General features: G+C 29.8%; 1 protein-coding gene across 1 annotated transcript; it reads right to left on the reverse strand.

Annotated features, from left to right (window-relative positions):
- Positions 1 to 631: 631 nt before the first annotated feature.
- Positions 632 to 23,043, reverse strand: LOC113555942 (phospholipase A1-like). Its single transcript, XM_026960579.1, has 7 exons — positions 22,668 to 23,043; positions 15,997 to 16,150; positions 7,651 to 7,829; positions 3,330 to 3,575; positions 2,530 to 2,709; positions 1,550 to 1,739; positions 632 to 1,100 (listed from the first exon to the last, which is right to left on the reverse strand). Exons 1-7 carry the CDS (start codon positions 22,747 to 22,749, stop codon positions 917 to 919), a joined length of 1,215 nt encoding a protein of 404 aa, XP_026816380.1. The 5' UTR covers positions 22,750 to 23,043; the 3' UTR covers positions 632 to 916.
- Positions 23,044 to 23,577: the final 534 nt, after the last annotated feature.

Below are 23,577 nucleotides of genomic sequence, written 5' to 3' on the forward strand. Positions count from 1 at the left end.
GTTAAGAACAAATATTCATTCAATATTTTTTTGGTAATCTTTTTATCATTATTTTCAGTCCACTGCAAGACAATAGGGAGGGAAATGTACTTATTTTTCGACATTACATTTCATTTTATTTTAACTGTGTGTATAATATATTATTATGAACGTAATATAAATTATCATAGTATTGTATGCGTATATATCTATGTGCAATATGTCAAATGATTAATGTTTTTAAGATAGACCTTAACCGACCGACCGACGTAACATTTTTTTTTTTTTTACGGCCGTCTCGATTTATTTTTTTAATCCATTTTCGTAACAAAAATGATTTATAGCGTGTATTAATAATATAATTTATTTACTAAGACTGTTGCGTGGTGATATCGTCGCTCAACCGTGGGCTGGAAAAAACGGTTTTCTCGGTTTTCTGGAATATCAAAAAAAAAAAAAATTCACTATCTTCGCTTTCTAGCCAACGATATTCGTGATAATCGATACGCCGCTACCGCGCTGTCCGCAAATCGCAACTTCAATAATGCAACGATGTAACATACCTACGCCTAATGTAATAAATTGCGTTAACGCGACGTCGATTTATTAAATTTTTAGATTTTATTATGGCGCTTCGTCGACATTCGGACTCAAATTCAAGTTACGTATTATAGCCATACATAGGTGCATATTATAATGTTTATGATAATATTATATGTAACGCGATTCATTGAATACACGATTTATAGATAGGAGTCGTACAATTACACAAACATACAAATAATAAATATATACATTTATTCATGTGATTTATATAATATTTAAAAAAAAAATATTTGATCTTTTGTATATTTCGTGTAAAGACAATAAAATTAAGACGTCTCATGATTTTTTCGGCGTTTTCAATATTTATTTTTTCCTCCCTTCGTCGGTGTTTTCAGTTGTTGTTGCTGTTGCTGTAGTCTACGTCTTCGGGTAAACGCATCGTGTGATCGATATTATCGTTGTTAATCTGTTGGCCGCCCGAAAACGGTGGCGGACAGCAGTACGGACTACCCTTGACGCTGGTTTTCGAACAGTAAGGTGCGTCAGAGTTGGTTACGCAGTACACGCCGTTCACCCTGAAATAAAAAACTCGTTAAACGTATGGGTAGTATTATTATAGAATTACCACGTAAATATTTATATTTTATATTGTTATACACAACATTTCTGTTTTTCAAATTCTCTCTGCTTAAAACCGTGGCAAAGCGTCATGTTTAATAAATTAGTCATCAGAAAATAAATTACTTCATATTTTTATTAATTGAAAAAAAAAATCTAACGTACCTATTAAAAATAAATAACTTCATTGCAGTAATGTTACTACTTATTTTAAAACTCTTATGGGTTCCGGAGATACAGCAGCGATTTACATCAGTACGCGGTTTTTCTATCGAAATCTTAGTACACTCCCGAAATAAATATAACGCGTAACACGAAATCGGTATACAAAAATCGTTATAATATAAATATCGTTTAAAATAAAATCACGCGAGTAAAGCGTTTGAAAATGAAACGGAATACTTACTCATCAGGTGTGTGTTGGCCCAGTGTGACGTACGGCGTTTGGCCAAAAGAGTTGACAATCGAAAAACTCGAACCACTTTCACTCCCCTGCAAACATCTCCTGGTACACGGCACCGCTTTGCGAGCGGTGTCTGGGTCCAAACTCTCGGCCAGGTAACACACGCTCCTCGCGTGACCACACAGTTCAGTGTCTGTAACAGGCCACGAATAAGTACAAAAGATTTTATTAGATCGCATAAAATTGAGAAAAATATTCTTGGCACTAGTTACAGGGGCCGCAGTAAATGTTTTCCTTAAGATTACCAAACGTTATCGAAAGTAAGTCTTGTAGTTAGAGTAAACTTCTATACTGAATCATTACATTTAGGTTGAACTCAACCCATTCACAATAAAGTGAATGGTCACAGTAGTGTGAAGCAAAACAAGTTCAGGGTCACTATTCGCGGTAAGTAACCAGCCAAACAACCATATTTGGAGGCCCAACATAAATTAACTAATTATTACATTTTTTAATAATAATATTATTTTGCGAAAATTACAGAATTTTTAAACAAAAACTTTTTCAATATTTATTACAAAGTATATGTATTTATTATACTTGATTTACAAAAGCGTTGAAGCCATATTCTCTTAATTTTTCACAAATTAGTAATTAAAATATTATGACGAGATAAAATAGATGATATTATATAGAAATATGATTTTAATTAGAGAAATTATGTTGGAAAATACAAATATGTATTTTATTTTTACTTCTCTCCCCACGGCCTTGCCTAAACACCGCGGTGTCAATATTGTATTTTGGAATATTTGGATCGTGTTTTCGTGATAACAGTATAACATTGCAGATTGCCGGGTATACATTTTGTATTGGTTCGAATTATTTCCATCATATTTATTGTTAGTGTTTTATTTTATTATTGTAATATTTTGACACGACCGATCACGATTACTCATGGCATATTCCACGCACGTTCTTACCGGAAGCATTCAAACAAAATGGCTGCACACGTCCTCCGTTCAGACAGAAATCCACGTGTCCCATGCGCTTCGAATCACCGTATTTAGACGTGGCGTGTATGATCTGCACGACGTCTGCGTCTCCAGAATCCAATCGACTAGATGCTCGATTTCGAATTAATGGTTTCGCCGGATCCACCCCTATAACATGGTGGACGTACGGTTAAAATCGAGATCAGATATTTGATAATACATTTTGTACCAAAGGCTAAAATATGTTAGGTTAAATTAGGTTTCTTGTACAAATTAAGTGATCGTAATAACTAAAATAAACTCAGTTGCATAAATCACTACAACAGTAGGTACCACGCATATACCCGTGAAAATAAGGTATCCATACAGTTTATTTTTTACTAAATGTTTGAAAAATTAAAACCGATTGATTGCTGTACTTTGAGTTTTAGTCAATTGTTAATTTGAGAAGTCCTACTATGTAAAGGACTATACTGACATCTTAGTCTGTTCAGCATATTTCAATACGTAATTATTGTTAAAGAGCAATAGTATTATCTGTTAGGTAAGGTTAGATTATCTTAATATAATAAGTACTAATATTATAGTATGATATATTATAATATATACGTGTAGTAATATAATTATTCGAGTATATTATTGCGATGACGAATTTTGTGTTTTCCGATAAGTGTTTTGTTTTAAGGACATTGTTTTTTTTTTTTAACGTTTACTTTTGGCATTTTATTTTTTTCACCTTTCCAGATCTTTTTTCATACTTTATACATATATATATTGCAGATAGATACCTATGATACGGTGCATTCTAAATGGTAGGTAATTGGCCATAATTCCACATATATGTGCGCCAAGACTGTGCCCTACGCACGTGAGCTGGTCCATGTCCAGACCAGCGGCTCGCAGATGCGTCAACATAACCGCCATACACTTGGCCACGGGCTTGAGATTGTGAACCGCAGCCGCGTAACACGGGATCATCGACAGTTTGCTCCAATCCACCATAAACACGTTGTACTTTCCGTTGTTCAAGTACGCTGTAAATCAGACAACGACGATTTTAAATACGTTTTCAAATAATTTCAAGTGAAATTACATACATCGTTAGTTTATGCTAGAGAAAAAATAATCACAAAATTCTTAGTTATAAGATTATTGTATTTTAAATGGAATAATTTTCAACAAAAAAATTGTAGTTAGCCCTTTATCAGTAAATTATTCAACAACATATCATATTAAATTATCTTTGTGTTTTTATATTTATCTATAGTAAAACAAATGAAATCCGTATCATAATATCATATACATCTGCAATGCGAATGAATTGAAGCATTTAAACCAACCTAAATGTTGAGTAAAAATGTATACAGGTAATTTATTCTAATAATTTTAATATAAGCCTTGCCGTAGAGGCGTTTGTAGATTACACACCTTACCGAGTTTCTGTACAAGTACATTGAAATATAAAGTAATGTGTAGTTTAACGTTCATATTTTTCGATGCAATAATGATTTATACTGATTTTATTATTCACTTATTCGCGTGTGCATCATAATTTGTGTTTTGTTAGCATTTACAATCGTGGTTGCGTTGCATTTATTCGGTATATGTATAGTGTTCAAACGCGAACACTACAACAATCCGAACAACAGCTGTATACATAATATTAAATCATTGCATTGGTACGAAGTTGGTTTTTTCCATCCCGGTATTGCACCTACTCGATACATAATAACAATATAATATAATTTCATTGAGTTTGCATAAAATATTTTAAATCCGTTTATTTTATCATCTCACACGCGCTCAATCAGCGTCAAATCGTTAAATATAGTAAACATTATCACGGCAAAAATAAATTATTTCACGTACTCACTGTGCACATAGGCACTCGTATTTAAACCAGAAAACATATTATCATCGTTACAGTAGTTGCGTCTTACAACATCCATATAATTGTCCGCATGCCTACCGAGCGCATCCATTTAACTTTTCATAACCCGAACCTATACTTTTATTATTATCACGAGTAGACTTAATTCGTTTTGTAAAAAATATGTTTTTCTAATACTCTCTTCCAATAAACTTTTATAGGATTAAATGCTTTTGGATAAATTTGGATTTTTAGATTTTAAGCGGAGCGATAAATGTATTGATTTTTACGAGTATGCGCTGTTTTTTTTTTTTTGTGAGTGTATGAGGCTGAAAACACTTTTTCTAGCAAACATAATGCTTAATCATCAACGTCTATGGAGGTTTCTTGAAAACTGGAACAAGTATGTATTTTTAACCAGTAAAAATTGGAAATTTTCTATACTTTTAAAAGTAATTGGTAAATAAACTAAAAAAACATTTTTGTTAAAATTTTAATGAAACAATTGTTTAGTAACATATGTTGGTTACAAAAAAAAATCTAATAATTCCTAAGTTTCGCTAAAAATTGCTTTTTCGTGTATTCATTTTCATCATTGAATTCAAATTTCACACATCCATTACAGATCTACTCAATGATAGCAGGTACACTCGACTCCTGCTGTACAATATATTATAGCGGTTCCCTACATTCCTTCGTTTTTTTTTATTATTTTTTATTGTGTAAAAATATTATCAAGAGCAAAAGGTGAACGATAATGCATCATACATTTTAAGAAGCTAACTATGAAAGTTATTGTGTTAATATTCGCAGATATTTGTATGTAGACATATCTATCCATTAAAATATTTTAGGTTATGTGAAAACTTAAATACTTGATCTGTTATTAAGAAACCACAATAGAAAATAAAAATAATAGTCTCTTTTAATTTATCTTTCTTTAAAATCATATTAATCAATTGAGAGCTGGTTAAATCGGTCACTCTGTTTGCAGGCATGCAGTGGTATATATAATATTATCAAATGTAAGTTTAAAGACATAATTCAGTCTTCAGACGTTATATGCATACAAAAATATGCCTGTGTACGTGCATACATAATATTAAACGGATGTTCGAGAACCGAGCTAGTTTGAACAGAAAATAACAGTTTACGGTTGTTTTTCTGTGAAGGTAAATATTATTTACGGATTTGCCTATCCAAAGTATATTATTATTGTTTTCCACTGTTGTATGTCAATTTTCTATTCGCCCTATTTATTATTATTTACGCGTCTAACGTTTAATACTGAAATAGCAAAAATAAAAATGTTTAGTGAAATCTGTCTTGTACAAATATGTAAATACTATGTAAATAAGTAATATGTGTATACTTATCTAATGTTGTTACGAAATGGTAAACATTTATTAGAGCGATTATATCGTGATTAACGATTTGTATAAGGTCTTCCTCAAAGTGTGAAATATTACCATACGTTTTAATGTAAAATTTAATTTTTCAACCTGTAAAACTTATTTTTTTTAGAGAGATATACATTATTTAGTTTCTCACACTTAAAAACATTTAAATCACATTATGACCGCAGTACAGGTACATAAAAGTCAGATAATATCCAGAGCAAGATAAGCAAATTAATTCATAGACCTCATTTCCATCACCTCAGAGACCAGTGAAATAAAACTTAATAAAGCAAATGAGGATTCTGTCGAAAGTCAACACACTCGAGTGAAAATAATTACGTCAAACGCGTTCGTCGTGGTATCATTGAATCTGCGTTTAATGCTTCTCTCAGCCTTAGAGTGGTTCTCCTTCTGATATCAGTGGCTGTTTTGACTCAAAAGTCAAAACTCAAGAGAGATGAACAAATCGAATTATTTGTTTATAAACCATTTTAAATGCATGTGACTCGTTTCGAAAAGTAACATTGAAGTTTAACGATGCGTTGACTGTACGGGAAAATTCGATTAACTCTACACTAATTTTCTATTGATTTCCGTTGCCAAAAATAATAATTATTTAGATTATAACGAAGTTATATTGACTTTAGAATGTTTTTTATTTGTGTGCGTATGGCTGAAATAATTTTTCTAGTATAAAAAATGTTCCGATTATTAATTTAAATTAAGGCTCTGGTAGTAAATTGGATGTGATTAGTAATTTAGTAGGTCAAATACAATTTCCCCAATGGATATACAAAAATGTGATAACATTTTTATACTATTATTAGATAATCTTAATTGCCGAAAAGTTGGACTCAATCTATACCCAGCATTTTTTTTTTCATCGTATACAACCGATGTGTAGTATATACGGAGTGTCCCGTGAGGATTTACCCATTGCGAAATCTCCTGAAATAATGTAGATTTCATAATTCTGGTTTTTAATTTTTAAAGCGTATGATAAAGAGAAAGTAAGTAGATATATTTATATTTCCCTTATTCAAAAATTATAACACATTTATTATTTTGAATTTATTATACTACTCAACTGATTTTGATAAAATTATGATCAATGTGTATAATTTTGTCTCCGTCATAAGATAGGATAGTTTTTATCCGGATTAATGACCTCAATATATTACCTCTTTATTATGTTTAGGGCTATGCGATTAATTGATTTTTTAATAAAAGACTATTTTTAACGAATGATACATAGTCGGTTAATCAATAGAAAAAAATACAATAATGAGCGGGACAGTTATGTAAAGTTGATATGTCGAAAATATCATCTATACGCCAAATCAGAAAACCAAAAATAGTTTTTAAACTCACGCTAAATGTTATCATTAGGCAAACCAACCTAACATGGATGCATTTGGTACGGGCAACGAAGTGCACAGGGATAGCTAGTATTATATATATGTTGTTCTAGTGTTTAAATTTTAAATGGAAGTAACGAGTATTTTATTTGACAATACTTGTAATACGAGTATCTGGTATCGTTAGATACTTAAAACCTGTGCATTTTGTGTTTACATCGAGTATCTGAGCCGGTGATTTTCGACATTATTTCGATCCAGACGCCATTGGACGTTTTCTCAAAACCACACGGTATACTATACGGTACGTATAACATTATGTACAAATATGCTCATGTTTTCAACAATTACGTGCATAAACTAAGTTCATGGCACCCCGATTGAAAATCAATGGTATAGGCGCACTGATATCGACGTGTATCTCGAAAATCCCTGCCAAATGGTGCGATTAACGTAAAAACGAAATTATCACTGTACTAACCGTCTCTAAGCACGGCACCGGGCAAGTAATCTTGTGCCGTCCCTCCGTAGCCGTGCACAATTAACACCGTGTGCAGTGAACGATCCCATCCGCTCGAGTGTAGCCAGGCGGGTGATGTGAATTCGATTTGTTGCTTCTGCGTTTTCGAATACCCTTCTCCTCCTCCACCACCTGTGTTCCTGGAATATTATACATTAATACTGCATAATTACGTTAGTGTTTGAGAAATAAGTTACGTACAATATCATTATAATGGTTATAACTTATAAGCCTTCGATGACTAAACGTTGTATTTTTTTTTTCGGTAAGCGTATACTTTTATATAATATGTTCCAAAGTTTCATACACCCCAATAGTATCCCCATACCAAATTAATAAATTTAAATTATATTATTTGACAAAAATCTATAAGAAAAATTTGTGTTAACGATATAAACTAATTCCCATACTTTTATCATTGATTAGTCATTGTGAAAGACATTAATTCGTGTAAATGTCATTCAAGAATTAAAAAAAAAAAAAAACGTTTTTGTTAACTATTATTTCTAAGTGTACAAATTATATTCATGGTTCATAAAAGCTATCGTCATAACTTCACAGTTTTTTTTAAAAAACGGTCATCGTTCAAGTCCATACGTTCTTATACATCAATTCCACACATATTTTCAAGGTTCAATTGTTAGTGAACCAATTGCAAATGAATAGTTTTCATTATCAATATCACGGCATTTTGAATTACAAAAATCATCGTTGCTATTATGTTATCGATCTATAATTAGATATTATTTAATAATTATGACATATCCAGATACATTATTGTACACAACCATTGAAGTTGAGATAGTTACTACTTATTTTCAGACAGCTTTTTTCTTATTTTTTTTTTTTTCTATGATACGGCTCATTGTATAGGCAAAATAGATGCATTGTCGTGTGGGAACAATAAAAATATATTTTTCTTAGTGTCCATCGCATATTAACGTAATATAGGTATAGTACTATAGTATAATAGTATTTTATTTATTTGTATCCACGAAGCGAATTGTTGTATGCTTTAAAAATGCAAAGTATTTTATTCTAATATTCTTTAAAACAGTTGCTTTCCTTGCGAGCAACTTTTTTTTGTTTTTCTTCTACGCCTATTGTCATTGCAAATTAAATCACTAAAATACACGGTCAACGAAAAATTAATTATTCACAACTGTTACGGAAAGGATAAAAATCTCGGCTTGAAGTGGTGGTTGGGCATATTACGGTGCAGCCAACACCCTTCTATCATTGTCACACGCTCAAAATATTGAAATAATTTAATCGTAATTTATATTATTTTCGACGCATCGATCAGCTGTGATTCAAAAGCAATTACTAAAACAGATCCAAAATATTTTTAATTTTATTTCACTATATGATACAGGATAATAGAAATCAGTTAAAACTTTCTAAAAGTTTGTAGATAACATTGTTTTCGATTTATTTTAGTCAAACACGAACTAATTTCAAAACGCACTGTTAAAGTTAAATATAGTCCTTAGTATTTGTATTTGATTCGAATCTGTTTTATAGACAAACAGCGAGTAATTTTCGATCGCCTAAACGAAATATTTCATTTCTCCGAGACGGACGGGGCGATGAAATATTTTCGGGGGTTTCGTGCAAACACGCCGCGACGTATAACAACAACCACAACAATATGTCTCCTCAAAATATCTTGTTCTATGTCGACGATTTTTAAAAACTGTCTTTGTATGAAAACAACGCATTAAACCCGTCGTCGTCGTGAATTCGTATAATCTCGATGTACCCACCACGCCGCGTTGGCGGTACTCAAGTGAGTATACACGCGTGTTTATAATTTGACCTTTCTAAAAGCGCGTGGATGACGACACGGTCTACACACTATACGGCGGAGAAACTCGAGCGCGATGGCTATACACACACACACACACACACACACACATGCACACAGTTGTCGTTAACAAAGGAAACCCGGAGAAAACGGTTTTCAGGAAATTCGGTCCTTATATAATATAATATATTATAAGGCTACAACTTACTCTATTCTGTTTATCGTCGCGTCGTTTAAACTCGATGATACTCGAATGGGCGTGACTGCCTTTTGCCGGTGTTTCGTCTGTCTGTCTCTCTCTCTCTCTCTCTCATACACACACTATCGCGTGTAACTCTTCTTTCGTCAATTCCTCTCGTCCCTCACTATCAGCCTCCGCCAGCGCGTTTGACAGCGCACACCGCCGTGTAGTTCGGTCAAAACTTTGAAACGCGTCGTATTTGCATGCCGCCTACTCGCCATACCCGACCGCGACCAAAGAGCCCCTCTTCTACGCTAGTCCGCTGCTCTGACCGTAACGTAGCTATACGATACTTCCCCTCGCAGAGATATTATATATAATGACGTTTTAGCAACCGTCGCGCATCCTCGGCAGCTACGATTAATCATCGCGGTAGACATTTTTTTTTCTGATCGCGACGATTGCCTGCGTACAACAAAAACACTATAACGCGACAAAAAAACAGTGTAGTGTTCTTTGTGTACGTAGTTCGCCGTAGTATTCAGCAGTGCGTCAATATGAAACTCGTAAATAAGAATGAGTAGGTCCGTTGAAATGATTTCATTTTTGCTCTTTAAATTTGAATATATTATCGTGCTCGTTCGAACAACCAATAATATATTTAATATTTATTCGCGACTCAATACCGTGCATAACCGAAGATATTGAAAATATATTGCTATCGGAAATGTTAAAAAAGAGTGCGCACTCCAGGCAGGCTTATTGGATATCAATTGTCGTATCTAAATCCCATAATATCTTTCGCTTAGAAATAGTTCAGTGTTCCGTATGAAACATTGGAAAAACTTAGCAGCGTACACATTTTTCTTATACATTTCCTATGCAAATTGTATATTGGGTTTACCGGAAAAGTTTTTACATTCCAATCAAAATCAATGACGTATAATACAGAGTGTCTCTACGTAATCTTTGTTCGCGTAAATCTTGAGATTACTTAATTCATATAACAAAAATATTATCTTCAGTTGATTAGTGTTTACAAAGTAATGTTTTTTTTTTTTCATATTTAAATTTAATAATTTTAGAGAAACTAGTCATAACCATCAACCATGTATGTTTAAATACATATCGACACTCGATGAATATCAATATTCTCTTTTAATAAGTATAATGGATATTAGCAATGTATTTCTCTTCAAACAATATGGTGTTAATTAAATGGGATATTCTAAATTGCTGAATCACACGAAAAAACAATCGTTTTCGGGGACATTTTCACGCGTGGTGAAACACGCTATGTAGTGTAAGTAAACTTAAATTACCGAATCTGAATAATCTCAGTTATGTGTACAGAACAATAATAATAATATGCGTACTATAATTATTATTATTTATAACCAAAAGTTCTCACGGAATTTTCGAATCGTATCCTAATAGCAGGTATTATTTTACAGCCATAATAACAGAAATGTATACCTGTGGGTTTCCGGTTACGTCGATTTAGAATTGGCAACATTCTTTCTGTTTTTCGCAATATTTTATGTACTCGTAGCCTCATAGGTAATTATATTTATCTAATAATATTTAGGTACCTGTGTTGTTATATTTTTTTAAAGTACAACGGCTTCAACTTTTGACAGAAAAATCTTATACAAGTAGTATTTTTTTATTAGTTTATACAAACTTAAAATATTTCAACATTATATAAGATTAAATATACAAAATAAAGTTTGTATATTAATGTGTTACTCGACATCGTTAGAGTTGTAAGTTGTTACTGTCATCTGAATGTGACGTATTGTGGCACATACAACCGAGGTCACAAGAGTGTATTATTTATTTTGGTCTCTTGGGTTACTAGTACCGTGTTCCTTTTGATGTTTTATAGTTTCAGATGAAAGTTTTTGAAATTGGGTTTTAATCTAGTCTTGTAGAAGGTGTATTCCTTTGTTATTGTAAATTTGCATAAACTTATCCATAACAATTTGTTTTGAGGGTGGAGGTCTTAACTTTTTAATCATCTTGTAGAAGATGCTGACGCCAATGATAGTCGACAGATGTAGGTGATCAAGAGCTGAGTTGAGGTGTATAATAAGAGTTTTAATTTAATTTTAAATGTTGATTTATCGTAAATTAATGGATAAAGAGTTTTCATTCTGAATTTCTAGTCTAACCTTGAATGAGTTTTTTTTTTTAATTATTAAGTAATTTTTTCATCAAGAACAACACTGAGATACTTAACTGAGTCATTTTTAGAACAAATACATTGTTATTAAATAACAAAACATGATAACTCACGGATAGTGACCAATAGTACGCGGAAAATTCAAAAATTTAAATAATTTTACTAAATGTTGAGAACAAAACGCTAAGAGTATATCTATTGTACGTATTTATGTATGTTTCTACACGAATGATATAGCAGCAACAAGAGGTACTTTACTGATGAATGCATACCTGCCGTTTAAGTTAATTAATAAAGTTTGCATAAACATATATTATATTGCGTCAATAACAAATTTAATACCCAAAGAAATTTCAAATATTGTCAGTAAAGTTAACAAAATCCGTTGCCTTTGTTTAGATATTCTACGTCCGGCGGAAATAACAATAAAATTCATGAACAAAACCAAACTAGTACAATGATATAAAACAATAACTAAAAACTTGATAATGGAGTTATATATTGTTTTAAACTGCGATGTTTGAAAAATTACTTCGGTCTGATTACATTACTTAACTATTAAATAAGAAAGAAAAATTTTTCGTTGAAATACATTTTATTTATTTATACTTTTTAATATACGAGTTTAAATATCAGTATTTATTTTCGTTCATCCGATAAGTCTTGCCAAGCATTATAACACTGTACTTAGTAATTATTTTTTCGATGTTATCAATATTAAATAAATTTAAAAAAAAAATTATTTTAATATTTCTTATCAGTTAATTGTGCCTACATATACATTAATAAGCATACATACATAAATAGATAAATTAATCTTTCGTATGATTATGATTCAAGCAATTTTCAATTGCCTCAATAAACACACTTCGCTATTGATAATTTTTGATTTATTATTATTTATAAGACATCTATCAATATTTTATCAGATGCACTATAAAATAGACTTAATTTACCAACTGATCAATACTAATTGTTGGAATAATTATTATTCATCCTATTTTTTTCACTCTCAAAGCTTTGTATATCCTTAATCGTATAGATTACAGTATTAAATTGTCACCATCTATAAAGGTAAACAGAGCATACGCAATACGAATATTATTTCCGAATTATTGGTTTTCAATTCAATGCCAATAGTCGTATTTCAGGTGCATCAAAGCGTATTCACTAGAAGTACAACTTTCGTTCTAAGTTTGTACAACAGAGTTAAAAACACGGTTATTTTAATATTTTACCTATTTAAGTATCTTATCTAATTATAACTATTGGTTTATTGCGTGCTGTAATCTATTAAAATCCATTATAATCTGACATAATAATAATAAGATAATAAATTATTTATGGATGACTAACGAGTAAACAAACTAATAATATCGTCAGGTCCACTTCATAATCTACCTCTCGTTAGCTTATACATAAATAATTTACTTAAATCCTCTTATGTTCTACTAATTCTATACATAATTCATTGTTTTAATTAACTTTTTTTCTTTTGATAAAATATTTTAATTATTTATAAGCTATAATAATTGATTACTTGTACTCGTACGTATCATTATTTTTACTATACTTAATTATTTATTCATTTTTAATATTTTTCATATTCATTTGTTTTGTTAACACGAATGTCACCATTTTCGATATATATTACACTGACTAAAATAACTTTTTCCATTAAATGTTTAAATGTTAAAATATTCATTAAAATATCGTTGTACATTAAAAATATAAAGTGCTAGTTGTAATACGGTAAAAAAGAATTATTATGAAACGAATATTATGTACAACATCAAGTTAAAAAATGTATAACCGAGTGTTATTAACACAAAATGCTGTATAATAAGTCGTAAGACACATAAGTCAAACCCTGAAACGTTGTTGGAGCTCGGCCAGTTTCCTAGAGAATATACGCTTTTTCGGCTTCTTTTAGTTGGTGACGATTACCTCGGCAGTCGGATCTTAGTCGCAGTCGACTCGATCCTTCCAGTCTGACCAAAACGAATCTCGCGGTCGGGGATAACGATTTCGATCGTCATCGTCTTTCTGGGTCCATAAATAAATAGGATTATAATATTTTCTAACAGGTGTTAATAATTGTCCGTTTATCGATATCTGCAGGTATTCGTAAACGAATGTGTATGTGCTGCGCATAACGATAGGTATTATTCCATTTCCAAATGTGAAAACTGTCTCAATGCCAAAATCGAAAAATACTACGTCTATGCTCTTATACAGTAATTAGGTTACACGCTGCCACTGCTCTGCACTTAAAACACGGACTGTGCGCGTCTAGGAAATTTAAACAACACGCAAATCGTAATAAAACGACTTCGTTGGCTTCGTTCCAGGACACTGCATTGGATGATCGCTGTACATTGTTATTCATTTGGTGTACTTTTGTTGTCGATTCGTTTTTATGTACATTTATAGCACTGCCGGCTCTTTTAGTGCTACCGAACAATTATTTCAATCAAATTTACCGGTCGGACGAATACAATATATTATCAAGACAATTTTTACAGCAATGACAACATTGTAAAACTTTACTCAGTTCCACAGAATTCTTGGTTTTTATTTGACACCGTATTTTCTCAGAACCGGAATCAACGTACACACAGTATAATTCAGGAAAATTATTTCCATACCATATAATTATGGATTTAAAATAAATTCGTACCGAATTTATGTGGTTTGTATTTCCTAGAATTGTGTGCTTGCAGTCCGCATAGGGTGGACAACAATTATCGGTACAGACCCAGACAGTATTTTATTGTCAGAAACAAAAATTATGTGATATTTATAAATAGATGCACTAAGGCACGATCGTGTGAGTTTTTGTTTATCGATGATTAAGTAGTATTTTTTAAGAAATACTCGTATAAACCATTGTAGTTCACATCACTAAATGATCTCACTTATTAAATTTTCATAAATTCTTATCATAAAAAATAGAATTTACATATTTAATAAATAACATATTATAATGTGTGATCAAAATTATGTAAGTAAATTGTACTTTACAACTATTACGTACTATTTTTTTTACGTATAAATTGTCTTTAAGGACACCCTTTTATCTATGATTGTATATCAAAATAAAAATAATAAACTATGTTTGTCAATTATTGTGTATAAAATTGAATATATTTTTGTGTGTATGTATGTCATTAAATTATCAATCTAAATGTATAAAAATACATAGAATTTCATCAAAAGATAATTAAAAAACTAATCAATAGTTTTATATTAATAAATTTAATTTATTCCAATCATTTCAATTAAAAATATTAATGAATTTATCAAACATTAGAGGACCGTATTTATTAAACTCTTAAACTTAAATTTATAATTTAACCATCGAAATTTTCTGAGAATAAAGCACTAGGTACCAGAACCCACTATAATTTTAAAAAAAAATGTTGTACAACTATGTACTTAAAAATTTTGAAATTGTGATAAAAAAAAAAAAACTGGCAGTTAAAAATAAAGAAACATCTGTTTTTATTTTTTTTCAAAATTTTATATATAATCATTAAAAAACTACACACACAACAATATAAGATACATCATTATATTGCCAAATCCATCTGGATACCCTTAAAAACAACCTACACAAAGCATTATTGAGCCCGGTAACCCAGAGATAACGACACCTAAAAATATAAACAAACGAATATTTAAAATCAAAAACTTAATTTAATATTACCGTACATCATTATGAACAAAATATTGGTTAATTATTGTAATAACTCCAATGTTATATAACTCGCATAATAAACCGCAATATCTTTGTATTGTTATGGCTTGAACAAATTAAATAAGAAATTCGGTTGAAACCGAAATTCGTTTTGTACGAAGCAATAACATATTATTAATATACTCGAACAATAATTCTAATTACGAACGGATGTTTTGGTACTATTTCCGTCAACTATAAACACGCCGTGTTCGCCACAATCATAATATTATTTTATATTATTATTTATGATTATATAAAATTATAAAGTATAAGCACACACTATTATCGTATTGTCACATAAAATTCATTCATATACACTAGACACTATTATTATAGTGATGAAGTATATTGTTAATACTATTATTATTATGTACAATTTCACTTTCGCATACCTGAGCGTGTAGTAATGAAACAGTATATCTTCTCCGGGACACGTGTCGTCTGCATCTCGCTTGTACACGCAGTCGCGACCGGTGACATTATTTTGTCTAACGCCCATGGTTAGAGCATTCTGAATCAATCCTCTACCTCTGCCGTTCAGTGAGCCTAAACAATTTTTTCAAAAAGCTTATTAGAACTTAAAAACCATAAACTTTATTAAAATAGTTTATAAAACCAGAGACGTAAGTATATAATAATAATAATAATAATAATATAATGTAAGTGAACTACTGTAACATTTTCAATTTTAATTTATAAATGTAAAATCAAAACGAAACAATTCTAATTTTTTATAGTTTATAAAATAAAATGTATAATAATACTAAATGCGTTTATATATCCATTACATAAATTTAGATGTTTTATAATAGTATACTCGTATAGGTCACAGAACTACAGGATAGATATATTATATGATGAAAAATCCGGTTATCTTAATTTCTAAATAATCCTCGTTTGAAAATATATTTACTTATTATGTATAAGTTATCAAAATATCATCAAAGGTAAGTAAATACATAAATGGGTATTTATTCAGAAAACCGAAAACAATTAATTAAAAATTCATGAATGATAACCTTCTTATAAATCAATGCTATTCGGGGAAACTATGAATAAATAAAAGAACCCGACGAATCCGGATAAACTATAAAATGCTGAGTTGGTCTTGAACAAAATCCAGATAATCCGGATATTTTCAGATTTCATTCCTGCTTCCGATTCTTGGTACTGACGAGATTTATGTTATTCGTGGGCACGGACGTGAATGAAAAATAAATATTATATATATTTATCAAGATAATAATATTTTGATTATGAATAACGTAATATTTTAGACGACAAATTTGCATGACGTCCAGACGGTATAAATAATTACATTGCTTAAAAAGAAAATCAAATAATTTGCTCTATTATGATATTACGTCGAATTAAACTATAAAGTATACGACGTATAAGTACTTATGATAATCAAATCATCTATTGTACCAAAATAATATTATGATTAAACGACTCATAAAATACATATCATAATATACGTATTGTCATTAGCCGAACAAAGGTACATAAAATGCTTGCGCGTGGAAACAATTTGCGATATTTAGTGGACTGGAAAACACAGTAATAACGGCGGCTGTTGCAGACTTCGGTCCCCGCATAGAAACCGCACGTCGCATACCGTGGTATATAATGTTAATGTGTTATATTATTATTGCCGTGTTCTAGGTATAAAAGCGAAACCATTAGACCGAGTCATCATTTCAAAAGGCTGCAGTGAAAACTCTCCCCCCCCCCCTTAAACAAAAACCATGAACCGACTGTACGTCGAGTGTGCACACCTAATATAATACACCTACAAACATCTATCATAGTAAAATTTATGATTTTTATGTAAAATTGACGGTTAGGTTAGGATACACACCTATGATACTATATTAGTTATTAATTTATGGAAGCGTCGATAGTGATCGATGTGTGATTATTCGTCGGATTAATAATAACGGCTACCAAACATATGTGTATGTGCTCAAAATAGGTACACGTAGGTATTCCGTGTGACCCAAATGGATATGTAAATACCTTCTTTTTTTTATAGTTGACTTAGATCATCAAAAAAAAAAAAAAAACTCTGTGTGTCCCTAGGGTTTAGATTCCGTCGTAGAACGTTGCATGTATCGTAAACATTTGATGAAATAGTTAAATGTAATATTAAGAAGTTTTTTTCAAACATTACAAGGCAACGGTCCATAACAACCACTGAAGTTTACAAATACGTGAATTTAAAAACCAACATTTTCATCGGTAGTGGTATGTCAAAATTATTTAAAATTCAAAATTATTTTTATACTACAAAACAGAAGGAAATTATACTAAATCATGTACGGTTTTTTTAAATAGTTATGTAGTGATTAGTACTGATTACACTGTTTTTTATTTTTTGAAAAAATAACCAATGATATTTTTTTAAACGATTGTTTTATTACTATAATACATATACTATATTATACTATAGACATAATTTTTTTTTTTATATACAAAAAATAAATATGACGTATTTAATGTTTATCACTTGAGATTATTCAGTTGACAGTTTTTATATTTTGTTTTTAAAGATGTGTGCATGTTTTGTAATATTTATTGCATATTTTTTATATTTTCTATGCATAAGTACCTAAATATGTCCATAATTTACAAATAGCATATTAATCCAAACTTTTATATTCAAATATTTTTTTTTTTTTGCATTAACCGTTTACCAAATAATGTATTTTTAACGATTTTCAGTTCGCCTGCAGTCTTTCGCGAAGTCAGGTTAGGTACCTACTATCTATAATATTCGGCAATATTCTATTTAAGCTTCATTTCTTCGACAATATATCGACTGCAGTATAGGTACATATACAACAACACAGTGCATGGTATTATTGTAGCAAATATAAAAATATTATTGACTTTCGACGACCTTTAAAGTTTTCTCGCCACGAATATGGTTTTAGTTTTGTGTATCTTTTCGGAAGATCTTATATCTTTTCTTTTGTGAACGACGGCGCTTCGAAAACTTGAGCTTAGTTTCCCTCGCGTTTAATACCGTTATATTATATCGAGGGGAAAAGTAATAATAATAATAAACAAATAATAAATATAAGCACGACGGCGTTAGCATTGTCCGTATGTTTTGTATATTTTCAATTCGATATAATCTTTTGCGGAAAATGTAATCAGAATTAAAATCTCCCAGCGGAACACGTATTGCTGTGCGTGCGTTCATCTCATTGTTTCGGTAAGATATTATTATACTTGTACACTTATATACGTCTTGTAATGTATTGAAGTTTTCGCAAATTATTCTGTTCCTACCACCATCAGGCCGTTATTACTATGTATATACAAGAAATTATTGTTATTTACCGTTAATTGATCGAATACCAGTCTCATATTATCGGTGGTCATCATAATAAATGCAATGCAATACCGTAATTAGCAATTAGTTTTGAAAGAAAACGTTTATATTTTAAATTATTTAACACTAATGCGTCTATATACATAATATGTATTGTATTTTTTTCAAATACATTTTAATATAAGTGGCAAATATATAAGTAGATATTATACAGCATTGTGATTCCTTTTAATTTAACAGTGATTTTCTCGATAAATATTAACAATTTTGGAATTATCATCGTTTTTTACATATTGATCTGAAATCATTATAAGACGTCGGTATTGAAAAAAATGTTATGTTTTATTATTATGAATTTTAATTTGTTGAGTAGCAGCATTATTTTACTAACTAAATATTCCTAAGCAGAATAATATTATAGAATAATATTATGATGATTTCAATACATATAAATAGAACTTCAAACGATCGGATAATTTAGTAAATTACAAGTTAATATTATAAGATATTAAATATATACATGCTTTTTATAATATTTTAAGAAATAGGCCAGAAGTACAACAACAAGTATTAGTTTTTATGTTTTCTATATGCTATTAATCATTAATATTTTGACAAACAATTTTGATTTTTGTCAACCTTTCTACATTTTCCCCTTTAAACTGCACAAATAAACAAATAAAATCAAAAAAAACCTACGATAGATCATCGTAATATGAAGTTTGTAAATCTAACTCAGAAGATTGCTAGCGATAAACATATAGCCATGTATAAGGGCGTTGAAAATGTCAAAAAGTCAAAATATCTTATAAAACTGAAATATAAACTAACAATAATGTATTATACGACAATAAAGTACTATTGGGAATTTTTTAGATCTCTTTTATTCAATACTTTACCAGTAACATATTATACAATTTATATGTATGCACATCACATCGTCAGTAGTGTTAGTACATCACACGCGTTTTATAGTAATGACTTAATGACATTTGAAAAACTTTTCTCGTTCAAAGCACTTTCGCCAAACTGAATAAACTATAAAGTTGCATTTTACGATAGAACAAATTAATATATTATTTCCTTTGAGTGTTAAGTTGTACAATAAAGTTAAAATTCTGTATTTCTGTAAACGAAACAATGAGTCATATGAAAGCAATGAGCTCGCTTTCTCGTGGAGTATAGTGCACCGTTTTATCTCAAAACGCATATCACATACTTAAGCGATTTCATTTTTTCAACGTCTAAAGTACTTATGAAAAATTGTTCAATTTATCTGTTTTTAGCTTTGTCGAAATTGATAAAATTGAATGTATTCATTTCATTTGACATAATCTATCATGAATTATATCGCACTTATTATAAAATTAGCTTTCTCCTATTTTAATTCAAGTAGGTTATATGCAAAATAATATTTCACAATAATGATGTATTTTAAACATTTAAACATTAGTTGATAGAAGTAGAATATCGAGTACATACTTGAACTTTAAATTGTTTTTTTTTTATGTATAATTTTAAAAATATTACGCGTTTTCTTTATAGGTAGGCTAATAATGTAATTAAATAAATAGCTGTTTATTGAATACGTATAACAAACTATAATAACAACAATTATCTTACTACCTTAACGGTAAAAAAATTAAACGAGTAGGTAGTGAATACTCTCGAGTCGTTATGTATTATTATTTTAAGTATGTTTATGTCCTCTCGACACACATTATTTATCGTTATCATCGTGTATATATATATATATAATAATTTGAAATATTAAATAATCCAACGACAGTTGGAACGAAAAAGTAAAGAAAATAATTATATTTCTATAATAAAAGAAATTTAAAATAAGGTTGCATAAAAACCAATTATCTACCTCTAAAATGTAATCCAGTTTAACTTAGCGTTTTTTATTTCTGTGTTTATATTATTATTATATGGTTTTATATTTTAAAGTTTTACTTCCATACAATACTGAAAACTGTTGAGGATTTTCCTCAGTGTTTAGCTATAAGGATCAGACAGTTTTAGTTTCAACTTATTATAAAAACTATTTGTAGATTATAATAAATATAACCAAAATTTCCACAGTAATAACTTTAGTAAAAATGGTAAGTTGAGCATTAGTTGAAAATGGCATAGTGTAAAAACTAAAATAATATTATTATGTAGCTCGTCGGAGAATATTTATAATATTTATTAAATTTAACTTCTTCTTAAAATATAATAAAAAGGTCATTTTCATCTAACATTTTGTAATTTAGACAGATGATAAACGATAAACACAATTATTATTAATGAGTTATTTATATTAGTTAGTTATATTACATCAATTTGTATATTATTATGGTAAGGCAATAAGTATGAAAGATTCCGCATCTATATCGTACAGTTTTTACAATATTATATAAAATTCATGTATTTAGCATCTTATTTTATAATAATTAAAATTATAATTTTTATTCAATTATCGATACTAATTGTACAGGTCATGTGTTACCTGGGCTTTGCCTGGACTTATTATTATTGAAGTCACTTTAATAGGAATTGCAGGACAATACATTTTACTAACGGAAATATTATAGAAAACAGGAAAAAAAAATAATAATATCCACCGCAAGACAATATTATTAATTACATAGAGGCGCTGATACACGCGAATCCCCGTCACAGCTGCAACGAGAATGAAAAACCAAAAAGTCTGCGATGAAAAACATAAATTTTCACGACCAGCCGTCGACGTTAGGACGATCAGTTTTCAAACGTATGTATAATTAATGATTTAAGCTTTTTTTTTTCACGTCATCATTTTTAAATTGTCATAATTTCTAGATTAAAAAAAACCTAAAAGATGGGGGAGTCCGTCAGCAAAGTATAAAAGTTCTATAACGATAAATATAACATTGCATGTCGAAAGAAACTGTGCGTATATTATATAAATGTACACCACACTGAAATTTCAAAAATATATCATTATGGTTCATACATTAAATACCTATCAATCTTGTGAGGTATAAAACACAAGCAATAGGTCATTTCACCTTATTTTTTTCGTATTTAAACACTTTGTATTAGATTATACACAAAATGCACTATTTCCAAACCGTTTAATTTGTTATACGTAAATAATAATAAATTATTTACGATTAAAATGTATAAGATACTTTTACATCAAATTGATAATATTTCTATAAGCATTTTCCTCAGATTTTTATTTTTAAATAAATAATTTAAAACAAATAAATTAAATATGGAATTAAATATAGATATATAATATTAATAACAAATTTTAATAGTACTTTATCTGCTATTCACTGCGTACTCAATACATTTTCATATTACACAAATTATATATTATACTCCGCACAATTGTAGTCTTTTCGATAAACGTACCAATATATAGTAATGGGTCGCAGTGAGAGAATTTTGCCGTAAGCTACAATATAATAATATTATGTTGAATATCGAAAAAGATATTTTCATGTATTGATTATCATAATAAATACAATGGAAAGTCTATTAAATGATACTACCATATTTCAGTAAAATCAGTAAAAATTCAGTTTTAATAATACAATTTTAAATTTCAAACAGTGAAAAAAATAATATAATTTTAGGACGATATAATATTATGTGACGTACAGAACACTATAAATGTATATATTCAACATTATTGTATACATTATGCACGTAGAAATATCATTATTTATAGTAATTAGTACTTACCGGATGTGATAGACGCGTATAAAACGCAAAAGAAGCCAATTTCATAGACCACAACCGCGCCGGACTTGATAGTCTGTATCATGACGTTAATATTATACTGTATTTTGTATTGTATTTCGTCGAAAAGTCACTTGCGGTCGCTTTCTGATCGGAATTTAATAATGTTTTTAAAGGAAAAAAATAAACCACGGGCGGTGCTGTTCTTAAACGAATCGCACACACACCTTTATGATTATTGATTTCTGATGTACAAGAAGTATAGTACAAATTACACTAACGAAAGAATTATTATGATGCCGTAGACGAGCGTACGACAAATAACGAATTTATCACAAAGTTATCGTTAGAGCAGTGAACGTAGTATTGAGTACGCGAGTGACAGTTGCGGCGGTAGGTATATAACTACTGCGCGTTGCACGTGTGTGCGGTGGAGGGGAAGAAATTAGTATTTGAATAAATCATTGTATTGTTATTATGGTCCACTGCAGAAATTAATTATTGGAATTTGCGGAAGTTTCCTATGGTGACCTACAATACTTTGCATTTTATACCCCATCTCGAAAGAACATAGTATGCAGTTGCATTATAGGTTAGGTATACTTGGTTGCCTGTCTGAACATCACTAATTATAAATGTTTATAATGAAAATATTTATTTTGTAATAGTCGGCTTTTTTTTAAAAACAGATTTGATAATTTATCAAAGTACCTAATTATTGCAATTAAACATATTAATTTATTTAACATGAAATTTTGTATCTTCAGTATATGCTAACTGTTAATTACTGAGATTTTACAACTTGTAAACAAATAAATACAAAGAAATAAATCAATCAATAAATATACAAAAATACATAAAATCAAAAAAAAAAAAATTTAAAACTAAAAAATTAATTATTTTATTATAACGC

The sequence above is a fragment of the Rhopalosiphum maidis genome, chromosome 4, assembly GCF_003676215.2.
Source record: "Rhopalosiphum maidis isolate BTI-1 chromosome 4, ASM367621v3, whole genome shotgun sequence".
Taxonomy (NCBI): domain Eukaryota; kingdom Metazoa; phylum Arthropoda; class Insecta; order Hemiptera; family Aphididae; genus Rhopalosiphum; species Rhopalosiphum maidis.

What these genes read in the sequence shown, in the direction of transcription:
- LOC113555942 (XM_026960579.1), bottom strand. Translation starts at nt 22,749, where the DNA reads ATGATACAGACTATCAAGTCCGGCGCGGTTGTGGTCTATGAAATTGGC. An exon ending in CGGTGCCGTGCTTAGAGACG is followed by an intron (nt 3,576 to 7,650) that starts GTTAGTACAGTG and finishes TCTGATTTACAG; the next exon opens with CGTACTTGAACAACGGAAAG. An exon ending in ATTTTGTTTGAATGCTTCCG is followed by an intron (nt 1,740 to 2,529) that starts GTAAGAACGTGC and finishes GGCCTGTTACAG; the next exon opens with ACACTGAACTGTGTGGTCAC.